The 12371-nt window shown below is 46.9% G+C and overlaps 1 protein-coding gene across 1 annotated transcript in view; it reads left to right on the top strand.

Moving 5' to 3' along the window:
• Nucleotides 1-12040, top strand: part of PTGFRN (prostaglandin F2 receptor inhibitor) — a 116882-nt gene extending 104842 nt beyond the window's left edge. The window contains exons 8-9 of the mRNA XM_074998001.1: nt 1172-1477; nt 7009-12040. Coding sequence (XP_074854102.1) covers nt 1172-1477; nt 7009-7175 — 473 coding nt within the window. The 3' untranslated portion in view covers nt 7176-12040. The remainder of the gene's footprint in view (nt 1-1171; nt 1478-7008) is intronic.
• The last annotated feature ends 331 nt before the right edge of the window (nt 12041-12371 follow it).

The raw sequence follows: 12371 nt of genomic DNA, 5'->3' as shown, positions 1-12371 counted from the left end.
CTCACTCAGCAGACGTGGCCCAGGAGCACCTTGGGCGACGGCACTTCACTGCGGCCAGAGCAGCCCTGGTCCACAGTGGCCCCAGGAGTGCTGCAGGTGGGGGAGCACTCCATCCCAGCTTGAGCAGCCCTGTCCTGACAAGAGAGCTGCCTCCCATGGCCCCTGGTTTCATTGGTTGACTTAATGGTTCCCAACTTTTTCACTAGTGCGGACCCCCAGTCACCCCCCAAACAGTGTGCAGACCCCCATTAAAGTGGAACGTAGGGCTAATGTGTGTATGCTTCTAACCAGCGCAATCATTTTGTCACACACAGGCACCACCGCATGCATTTTTGGACCACAATTACTAACATTATTGGAAAATACTTAATTTAAAAACAGTTGATTGTAAATTGGCAATTTTTCAAAAATGTATTTTCTGTGATCATTTTTATTTAACTTTTATTTTTTCACAGACCCCATGGACCCCAGGTTGGGAGTCACTGCCTTAACTAGTTAAAATTAACATTTACTCAGCTAACTAATTAACTGGCATTTTACATTGCTGGCAGTCACCCTGTCATTACACTCTCAGTGGTCTGGTTGACAGCACTTCCAGGTTTCTTTTGCAAGTGCCTCGGACTCCTGCCAGCGGTAGCATTCTAAGGATTAATGCCAAATATTCATCCCTCTCTACTTGGATTTTCCTGCAGTAGTAATCTTCCTTCTGTATCTGGTCAGCTCAGACATGAGGTTAACTGTTTTGCTACACATCTCCTAGAGCTGGAAGGGACCTCAGGAGGTCATCTTGTCCAGTCCCCTGCCCTCTTGGCAGGACCAAGCACCATCTCTGACATCTATTTTCCCCAATCCCTAAATAGCCTCCACAAAGATTGAACTCACAACCCTGTGTTTAGTGGGCTAATGCTCAAACCACTGAGCTATCCCTCCCCCCAAAGTTCATACACTCATGATATCACCTGCATTGTAGTTCTGATGTGATTTGTCCTGGGTGTGGTGGAATGGCACAGAGCAGGGTATACCATGGAAAAAATAATCTGTGCTGTATTTTTGGTCATGTGGCTGTAATGCTCCTTTCTGTTCACAGACACCAGACTGCTGACTCGGTGACACTGTAAATATCCTCCTGAGCTCACTCTCCTTGCCAAATTCTGTTTCTCTTCAAACTCAGATGATATGGCCTTTGACGTCTCCTGGTTTGCCGTACGTTCCTTCGTGCTGGACAGACCCCCTGTCTTGCTAGCGTCGTTGGATTGGAAAGGGATCGTGACCCAGGCCAGGAGGAACTGGAGCAGTGACGTCAGCCTAGAGAGGATTAGCCCCATGGAGTTCCGGCTGCGGGTGCATGGCTGTGAGGATCAGGACTTTGGCAACCATTACTGCTCAGTAACCCCCTGGGTGCGGTCAGCCACAGGTGCCTGGCAACGGGAACCGGAGATCAGATCCAGGACCATATTCCTGTCTGTGAAAATGGATGGTAAGAGTTTTAGAGACTTTCCTTGTTGAGACTGGGGAATAAGACGTGCCCCACCTCTGTTGGAGTCTTGAGGTACCAACTGTTTTACACCTCCCACCCACGTTGGAGGCCCCCTGCATTGTAGCCTCCTCCTTTCTGCAGAAGAGATGCATCCATCTGCGTGCCTCCTGTAGTCTGCCAGTAGGGATGGAGGTGATCAGTGATAATACTTTACTCCATATTGGCGATAAAAACACATTTAATCCCAACTGTCTAATGTTATTGATGTAGAATTAGAAAAACTGGTAAGTACTTTGCAACTGCCTCTAAATATGAAAATTGCCAACTTTCTTAATACTTTGCATTTACCATCGTAAGTTAAATGTTTTAATTCCTGGTCATACAAAGTTTCCAGTCATCATGCGTCCTGCCTGTAAAAGGAAGTTTTCCCATTTCTAAACCCATTGAGAAGCCAGATACTTGGCACATCTCAAGCAGCTTTTAATCAAGTCTTTCAACTTGCTTTTACTGAGTAAACTAACCCTGATGCTAACCACACATGGGAAGTATTAGGCCATGTCTATACTACAATGTTTGGTTGATGCAAGTTGTCGGTGTAAAGCCACTACACATAGTACATCCCTTGTGCTTACATGGCTGCTTGCATTGGTGCTGCATGTACACAACAGGAGAGCTTGTGTTGATGCAAAATACAATGCACCATGAGTAGGTGTCTCAGTGAGCCCTAAACCACCCTTTAAGGACATTTTGACAATGACCCATGAGGCACACACGAGTAGCTGGGCAAGGGCTCAAGTTCCCATCATGCCACTTTCTCATTCCTTAATGCCGTCACTAGCACATCATTTTGTACCTTTTATGAAAAACTCTTACAAACCCATACAGCATTCATCAGTGCTGGTCATCTCTGACGTAACCATGAACAGCTGGGTACTAATGTCATGAATGCTCCTCTGATATTTTCAGAGTTTGCAGGAAGTACCACAACAATGGGGGACCGGGAGATTTCTTTGAGTCAGATTACTTAAGGAGCACAGCAAAAAAAAAGAAAAAATTCAGGATTGTTGGTGGCATCTACAGAGCAGCTACAGGTGGTAGAGTGCAGCTGCTTAGCCTGAAAGCCTGAGCACTGACTAGTGGGATCACATCACAGTGAAGGACTGGAATGGTGAGCAGTGCCCACAGAACTTTCTGATGGGAGAGTGCCCAAGCTGGCATCCACAATCCAATGCAGGGATACCAGAATGAGAGCTGCAAGGACAGTTGAGAAGAGAGCAGTGGTAGCCCTGTGGAAGCTTGCAATGTCAGGTTGCCACCAGTCAGTGGAAAGTGGTTTTGGAACTGGAAAATCCACAGCAGGGGACCACTGTCACGCAAGCATGTAGGATGGTTAATTGTATCTTGGTTCACAGGACTGTGACTCTGGACAATATACAGGACATCATGGGTGGATTTCCAGCTGTGGCTATCTGGAACTGTGGCACACATTCCAATTTTGGTCTCAGCCCTTTTCGGCAGCGTACATGAACAGAAAGGGTTATTTTTGTAGGGTTATGCAAGCAATTGTAGATCATTCACTGGAGATGCTTCACTACTTCCAATGGGGGTGGGTTAAGGGACATAAATGAGGCTTCCACCCAGGATTGTTCAGAAGGCCGCAACAGGGACACTGTGCTCCAGACAGGCAGATTACCATTTGACGATGCAAAAATGCCAAATAGCGATTTCAGAGGACCCAGCCTACCCTTTGCTCCCTGGCTCATGAAGCCGTAAACTGTCCACTTTGACAGCTCCAAGGAGAGATTACTAGCTCAGCAGGTGCAGAATGACAGATGAATGAGCTTTTGGCAGGTTGAAAGGATGTTGGCAATATTTATTCACTGAAATGAGAATAAAACTTCAATGGTTATAGCTGCCTGTTATCTTGTGCATAATATCTGTGAGGCAGAGAGGGAGAAGTTGCTGCTGGGATGGAGGGCAGAGGTGGAGCAGCTATTAGCTGACTCTGAACAGCCAGGCACAAGCACCATTGAAAGAGCTTAGTGTGGAGCTATGTGGCTGGGGGAGGCTTTGAAAGAGCATTTTAACAATCCTCCGTAGCAGCATGATGGGCTGTGCTCTGCTTGGCCCTGACGTTTTGGCAGCTGCCAGGAATTTTGTGGTGCTTGGTATACTTCTATGTTAATCTTTTCATGAACCAATTAATTATGTGGTATAAATCATACATTTATAATTATTACACTGGGTTTTTCACTCAACCTATTAATTCTATAGTTCTGGTCTGTTGTAATGTGTGCTTTGAGTGCCACTAGACGTACTGCAGAATGTGATGAAGTAATAAAAATGAATTTATTTCCAAAAAATAAAAATGTATTGCATATCCAAAACATGGCCAAACATTAATGTGAAATGAAAAAAATGCAGTGAAAAATTATAAAATAAATTAATGAGCAGAACTTTGAACTTAAAATAGTGGAAGCACTCATATCCATCAGTGCTGGCTTTCACGTGCAGATCAGTGTATGTGAACCTGTGGTTTTCTGGTTTTCCTTGCTGTCCCCTGGTGCAGAAGGGTAGGGATGTGGCTACCAGTGCAAGATGGAAAGTAGAGAGCGGCCAAAAGGAAGGTCTCCATTGACTGTAAAGGAAGGTGAGCCCATGATAGTTGGTTCTGTAGGTCAGCAAGAGTCTGCAGCGTTTGCAGCTGGAGTATTCCCATTATGTTCTGGTGAATCTCCCTCTTCTTTTCCTGCTGGGACTTCTGTGTCTGTCTCCTGTCTGTCCACTTTTCTTCTCCAGGCTGTTAGGTCTATTCACCCTCCAGGCTCTCAGTTCAGGATCTGCTGCACTATGAACTATCATGCTCTCTGTGAACATGTCCTTAGTTCTCTTCTTTCTCCTCATCACAGTTGGGTGTGGAGTGCACCCAATAAATGTAGCCACTACCGGTAAAAGAGACAGTTGTGTCTCATTTTATAATCACAACAGAAAGGAAAGGATTTCAAAATTCTCTTGCATCGTTACCATACATTTTTTAACAAGATGTGCTTTTTGACACAGGAGCACCTCTGGAGAGCACGATGCTCCCAAAACAGCCCTGGTGACTGTGGCCCACTAGGGACCAGGAGGGAATTGTTTGGTTACAGAAATCAATAAAGCATTGGCACCTGTTTCGGTGGTATGAGTACAGGGCAATGGCCATGATTTTAGCTGGTGTATTGCTCTTGAGGGTCACAGAAGCCCAGAGAACACGTGCTGCTGGCATCCTAACGCCATGGAGATCCATATTTCATTAGCTTCTTTACTGCAGCAGTGCCTGCTAAAGTCATCCTGGAGTGACATGGGAAGTGCCCTCCCCTGGAAGAAGTAAGGCAGCAATCCCCAGTAACCATTGGGAGGAGATTGAAGCATTACCTCCATGGAAGTTTCATTGAGCTCCCTCATGAGAACACAAGGGAGATCCCTGTGTACATACACAAACTTCTGCACGTTGTGTATGCCCTCCCCCTGCCTCAGTCCACAGAAGGTTGAAAAGCAGGTAACACTGCATCTGTGCTTTGTGCCTCTTCCTCTTCTTGTTCAGTTAAAACAGTGAAAGGTGGGTACCTGTGTGCTGCCAACTTGGGTTTGGGCCAGGTGCCATGTCCCTATTTAAACTTGTGAAGGGAGAATGCATGCACTCCTGTACCCTCAGGTGCCTTCTACTGGATCGGCTTCATTTTGTGCCTGGCTGTCAGGTGGATGGTGGAGTCTCCAAGATCCTGGCTCGTGACATAGAAGCATCTCCTGCTGCATCTACCTCTTGCTCACTGCAGGAGTCACTGTCTGGGTGGCCGTGGTGTTCTACAGGGTCCGTGTGAAGTTCTGGCCAAGTATGGCCTGCAGCTCGTTGTGAAAGCAGATCTGCTCCCTGGCCTCATGAAATGCCCACCACAGTTCTATTGCTTTCATGCAGCACCGCTAATGGTCCCTGTCATACCACTTCCCCTGCACTCCCTATGCAATCCTTTTGTAGATCTCCATGTTTCTACAACTGCTCCAAAGCTGTGGCCTCCTCCTCCCACAGACCCAGGAAACCCAGTGCCTCCGATCTGCTCCGGATGAGAGCATGTCTAGAGCTGGCATGTGTACTTGGGCAGCTGTGCACGGCAGTGGCGAGCTGCTGGGTGCACTTAGTCAAGCTGAACAGTCAAGAAGAGGCATTCCAAAAGTATGCGTGGGCTTTAAAGGGAAGGAGTTCGCTTCCACTGTCTGGGCAGCGGAGCTCACAGCTGTGACCAGAGTGGTCAGTCTGGCATTGTGGGGCAGCTACTGGAGGATTGTTAGGGTTGGCAGGTCACAGTGTCTATACTCACAGTGACCACAGTAGGTAGACCATGGTGCAACGCCATTAGGAGAGGTGGCATTACTGTCAACATAAGTCATCTTAACTTTGTGGTGTAGACCAGGCTTAATCCCCTGCTGTAAATACGTGATGCTCTGTTCCCTGTGCTCATGGGTTCTTGACCTGTGTTTCAGCCCTTTCTGCAAGTTGCACACAGCCTTTGAAGTCCTGCTGCACGCCTTTAATGTGAGGTACTTACCTCCAGCAGATCCTTAAACTGTAGTTAATGATAATCCAGAAGGCATTTCATGCAAAGGATTTACCAGAATGGCTTCCTTCCCAGGAAGTGAAGGAATGACTGAGAGCCTCAAAGAAGGTGCAGTGAAGCATAAGTCTTTATTCTGTTCTCTATGCAGATAGTGAGTTACCTATGCGACAAAATCCCCTTTTCTAATGCCTCATTCCTCACCGCTGCGGAGCTACTCCTATAATTGCTATTTGCTTGTCCATACCAGCCCTAGAAAAAAAGCTGCAGTTGCATCAGAATCTGCATGAGCCTCCTGAAGCAGTGTGCCTCTTGGGTTGATTTACGCAGTTCTCTGAACATCCTCATTCCAAACCCTCTGTTACACTAAACTGCAAGGTGTTCAGCACTTCTGGAAAGGAGGCCACTTCTTTGGGAACTTAAATATGGACTTGGCTGGAAGCTAGTGGGTAGCTAGACTGAATTTTCTTCCTTGCCAGCTCTAAGTCTACTGACATTGTCCTTCAAAGAGTCAGAATCCTTGACTTGTCCTTGGAAGCTTGATAAAGAAGTGGGTGTCCATCTGGCTTTGTTTAAATTGTTGGTGGTTGAATTTGGTTTGCATAAGCACCCAAAATGTACATGGTTTTCAGGACTAGCTTAACTTTTGGGCTCTGTCAGACTGGAGCTGGGAATCTCATAGGGAGATGACATACTCGTGAGATTTTGCATACTGCTTTTTCATATTTACACGAGTGTGAGAATTGTAGAGGCAAAAGTGAAGCGGGAGTGGCAGCTGAATTTTTTCAGAACCTTCAAAATGGTTGTGGGGGGATTAAAATTGCTTTGTGAATGGTTTCATCTCTCCCTGACTAGTATACATTTTCCTTTCTGGGGCAGAGCAACATTTGTCATATCTCCATACGCTATATTTAATAATCATTTTTCTTCCTTCCTTTCCAGTGCTGAATGCTTTGAAGTATCCACTGTTGATAGGCATTGGTTTAGCCGCCATTATTGGACTCTTATCCTGCCTCATTGGCTACTGCAGTTCCCGCTGGTGTTGCAAGAAGGAAGTTCAAGAAACCAGACGGGAGCGACGCCGGCTAATGTCTATGGAGATGGACTAAATGTGGGCATGACACTCTGGACGTTTTGGGAGAGATTTTGGGAGTTGGCCTGAGATGAAGGTGTGCGACAGAATCTCTCTCTCTGAGCTAAGCCAGTTCCTAAAGCTTCTCCTCTCCGCACACTAAGTACTGAGAGCACAGGCCATGTGTACCAGCACAGAACTTTCCTTCCAGGGACATTTGCTGTGGGGTTTTTTCTTATGACACACAAACTATTCAGCAGCCTTTGGACAAGAGTCACTGTTAAAAGCTTTTTTGTTGTTTTTTAGGATCTCTCTTTGTGTGTTGACATTGTTGGGGGTCGTGTATTGTGGAGAGCAGAGCTTTGAAGAAATATTTTGCCTTTTCTGCAATTTAGCTGCCATGTTCCCCTGTCCCTGGGGTTTTGTTCACATCTCCAGTGATGGGAAGGAAGCAGCTTCATGTGGTGTGCTAGCACTTGTTCGGTGAAGGTGCTATGGTCAAGGGCAGATTTATGGTTGTCCGGGTGTCCTCTCTGCCCCTATTTTAAGGGGTTTGCCTTTCACTCCAGAACAACACATATATCGACATGTCTAGTTGAGACAATGTTTTTAAACCATTTTGTTTTTTAAAATAAATTTTAAGTTGGTCTTTGTTCTGGTGACAAGGGCTAACTTGGAAGCCCTAGAGACTAACTGCTCAGACCAAGTACTTTCACAGTGCAGGCCTTCCTTTGCGCCACAGCCCCTTCAACCTTACCTCAAACTCGGCCCACAGGAAGCACTACTTCCCCTGAGTGGAGAGTTCTGTCTCCATGGCCTCTCTGCTGAGACTGCCAGCGAAACACCAGCTCACAGTTATGGTGGTGGTGAGGTCCTTTCCTGTCGGAAGAGGATGGAGACCACTGGGTTTTTTTCAGGTATCTGTCCAACTGGTCTTTGGCTGAAAAGGATATAGGTACCAGCTGTTATCTATGCACAGCAAGTTCTAAAGTCATTTCCCTTTTGTTTTTTTGACGTCACCTAGCACAGTTCTCTGCAATCTCAATAATTTGGCAGCAGGGCATCCATGACTGACAATAGCCAAATTGTGACTCAGCACGGGTGCAAAATCAGGTCGTCATGGTGGCACAGAGGAGAGTTTGGGGTATTTTTTATGTGTCTCTGTCTCTTTGTATGTGCAGTGATCCCTCTTTTCAATAGGTCCTCTCCATTGCTGAGCACTGCAGGGGACAGATCTCTCCCAGTGGGTTGAGGCATATTCACAGGTGCTATAGTATGAAAGCCCAGCGCTGGTCTTCCACATACCCCTGGCATGGCTCCTAAGGAGCTGCTCTCAGTTATCTGGGCAGCTCTGTCTTGTAGCGCAGCTGGTGTTTTTAAGCAATAAAAGTCAGGTGTTGTGTACAAAAGAAACACTCTGAGATTGCATCCAGGATTTGGCTAAAACCAGCAAAGATGGGAGACTGAGTTATGACCAATGCTCCATCCTTCTCCATTATACCTTAGGAATAAAGACCCAATGACAGATGAAACCCTCTGCATAAGCGAGAGTTATAGCTATCCATCTAGGCTTTCAGTATATTCTAGGTCTTCTCTCTGACTTGTAGTCTATTCAAATGTACCCTCCATGGATGCAACCACTGCAGGCGCTAATCTCATTGTTAAAGCGACTTCATTTCACAACTGAGTTTAAGTCCTTGACTTGGTTATACTGTAGCCACTGCAAAGTGAATTTAATTGAGATGCTCATGTTCAGTTACTTTTGTCCTGATTTTTTCCACCCCCCAGTGCTGTCACAAGACTCCTTCCCTAAAAGGGAGTGAAGCTCAGATTTTTCACAGGTGACTTGACTATTTTGGAGGCGTGCATTACAGAAGCAGCCTGACATTTCAGAGAGTGAGTGCACAGCACAATTTTTTTTTATTTTTTTGGTCATTAGGCCCCATTACGATTTCCAATATGGTTATCCAGAGATGGAACCCCCAGAATCATTAGTCGTTGCTGGAAAATCTTGGCCTGAATCTCTTCAGCAGCCTTCCCAGTTGCTATCTTTTGCTGCAGCTGAGCTTCATGCTTCAGTGCCCTTCCTGGACCTGCAGGCAGGCACCATAGAAGCTGGCTGGGGAGGGAGGCGCAGCCGTCTAGGCACAGAAGAGTGCCCTGTCTGGATGCTGTAAGAACTCGCACTTGGGCTGTCCAAAAAAAAGGAGAGCGTGGGAGACGAGTTGCTGCAGCAGGAGGTCTTTCCTCGTCCAGAAGGCCTGCTTTGCCTTACCACCGAGGCACTTGCTTGGTGGACGTGTGGGGCACTGAGTTTGCATTGGTGTCCTCTTCCCCCACACAGCTAAACTCTCATCTTTCCTGCTTCGATATTTGCTTTCCCTCACCTCGCTGCCCTTTTTTTTAATATTCATCGCATGTGTCTCATTTGGGGGCTGGGGGAATCACTTAACCAAAGCACAAGTCACTCGCTCTCCTTGCAGGTTTAACCCTCATCTCCAGTGCTGTCAGTTACATTCTGGTGGGGGACGGAATGAGGCTTGTAACACGGTACTATGGAACGAACCGGGAGTGGCAACTCCTCCTAAGCAGACACTTTGTGCTGGTGTTTTCTCCCTGCAGAAGGAAACTCAGGGTTAGTTTGGCTGGAGGGGAGGGAGGGGGTCTATGTGCCCATTACTGAAAGATCTCCATGTTCTTAGCTAACATCAACCTTCTTCAAGTCGTGTCACTGTGGGTGCTCCACTGTGTGTCTGTGCCCCACGTGTCCTCAGTCAGCGACTTTCATTAGCCATGACTGTTCAGCCCACACTTGCGCTGTTGGTATCTTTGTGCCCACATCAAGGTTATATCAGGCTGCACAAGCGAGCTGCTGTCTCTGTTCCTTCTCAGCTGCATTGGCGTAAGAGTGTGAGCACATCCACCCTCTCATCTGCCTCCTCAGTTATGGAGTTTCTCTGTGGATAGGCAGGTTAGTTTATAGTAGTAGTTAGATCAGCATTTCTTTCAAATGTGCTTTGATTATAGAAGATGGCGTCCAATCTTAGATGCAAGACCTTTCTGTTTGCTCACCCCACACCTGCACGATTCATGAAAAACCCAGGGACCCTCTTCCCACAGATACAGGCCTTCCCACAGGTCTGGTGTGGGTCATGAACTAGGTTCCCAAAAGCCTCACAAAAACCCTTTTTGAACCAATGGTGACCTGCTCCCTACTGAATTTATTGATGAAAAGAGCCTTCCTAGTTGCTGCTGTTACCTCAGCTTGTGGAGTCAGGGTGATCTGGGCCTTCATGGCAGACCTCCTCCGCCCCACCTCAATCCCCTTCTTAACATTCCACAAGGATAAGGTGTCCTTACTGCCACATCTCAGGTTTATCCCTACAGTAGCTTATGAATTTCACCTGAATCAGAGCAGATCGCTACCAGTTTCTTTCCAAAGCCATATACTTCCAATGGGGGAACACTCTCCATGTTCTAGATGCCGGGGCGGGGGGTGGGGCAGGGGCATGACCTTTCTACCAGGACAGAATACAGCATTTTGTAAATCCAGTTCTTGACTTGATTGCAGCTGAAATAGAGTTCTGCCATTTCTACCCAGGGATGCTCTCTCAATGGATTTCCGAGTGTTTCATAGCCTGCTTCCAAGCCGCTGACATTCCACCGCCATCGGCATGTTGGTGCCCTTGGCTTGATCGCACTCTACACCTATGGCTCTCCTTAACAATGTTCCCTCTTCAGAAATCTGGTCTTTGGTACATAGCTTCTCTCGGGACAGATGCAGCTGTTGGCAGTACAGTTCTCTCTCCAGATTCCAATCCTAAACTCCCTCCTGCTAGGGAGAGGATATTGCTCAGGAATCACCAAGAGTGGAGTACCCATATGGACACTGCTCAAAGACAAGGTTACTCTCCCTGTCTGGATGTTGTAAGAACTTGCAGTTGGGCCGTCCAAAAAGAGAAAACTGTGGGAGACGAGTAACTGTGCATCTTCAAGATGTGCGTCACTATGAATGCTCCTCTACTCACCTTCCTTCCTCTCTGTGTCAGTTTCTTCTGAGATTCAATAGCACAGATGGCACTGCAGGGTGGGGGTGTCAGTTTGCTTACATTACATTGCCTGATACAGCCTCAGCGCAGGGTGATCAGACACTTCTCATGAAAATCTCCAGGGGCATATAGGGCATACATAGGGGCACAAATCTCGAAGACTCATAGTTACGGCACAGGGTGAGCAACCTCCTCCATCACAGACCATAGTCACATCTCCTTGTTGCCCCAAGGAAAAGGAATTGGCCACTAGATCGCATAGCTGCTAGCCCTTTGGGAGCTGGTCGTCCATCCCCCTTCCTCCCTATTGTTGCCGTATTTTTGAAGGCTGCAATCCATGGAGCAGTCGTTCTCCAGCAGGTCTCCTTCCAAGTGTGCCAATTTTGTATTACCCTCTCTTTTTATAAAAGGGGAATCCCATCTCTAACTAGAGAAATGTGTGTCTTAGGCACTCCTTGCCCCATGACTTTTTTTAACTCTGACACTGTTGCGTGTTAGGAGTGGTCAGTAGCAGAGCAGATTAAGGGTTAAGCTGCATGGTGTGTGGTGCAAGGTTCAGTTCCATCTAAGCTGCAACTCCTGGGCTTGAAACCAGTAGCCAAGTATACTAAGGGCTCTTCCAATCTTACTCTGTTCACTTTGCCACATGTTTCTTACTCAGTTACAGCTGGGAAGTTGCACCGGGCTCTGAGCCAAGCATTGCTTGAAAATCACTTAATGAAATGGACAGGGGTTTGTAGAAGGTATAAAATGAGGTGTTTGGCACAATTCTGGAATGCAGGGATTGAGCAGTTCTAATGATGCTGTTTCATGTTTCTTTTTATGTTAAAAATAAAGAGCTAGTCTTTTGTTATGTTCGTATGTTCTTACGATCATCTGTTCTGACCCCCTGTGTAACACAAGTATAGAACTTCTGGTTTATAAATTCATGGAGGTTAGGTCCATCGATAGCTATTAGCCAGATGGGAAGGAATGGTGTCCCTAGCCTCTGTTTGTCACAAGCTGGAAATGGGTGGCGGGATGGGTCATTTGATGACAACAAAGCCGACATCCAACGCTTGCCCAGGAACAAGGTAGGAGCAGGGCCTGGTTCCCTGCCCTTGTAGGGGCAGGGCCAAGGGCAGAAGGGGCAGAGTTTAGGGCAGTCTGCCTTCCCCCTGCCAACCCCCACTCACTCAGAGCCT

The sequence above is a fragment of the Carettochelys insculpta genome, chromosome 1 (assembly GCF_033958435.1).
Source record: "Carettochelys insculpta isolate YL-2023 chromosome 1, ASM3395843v1, whole genome shotgun sequence".
Lineage (NCBI taxonomy): Eukaryota > Metazoa > Chordata > Testudines > Carettochelyidae > Carettochelys > Carettochelys insculpta.
Note: the sequence above shows the minus strand (reverse complement) of the source record. Positions and strands in the feature narration are given on the sequence as shown.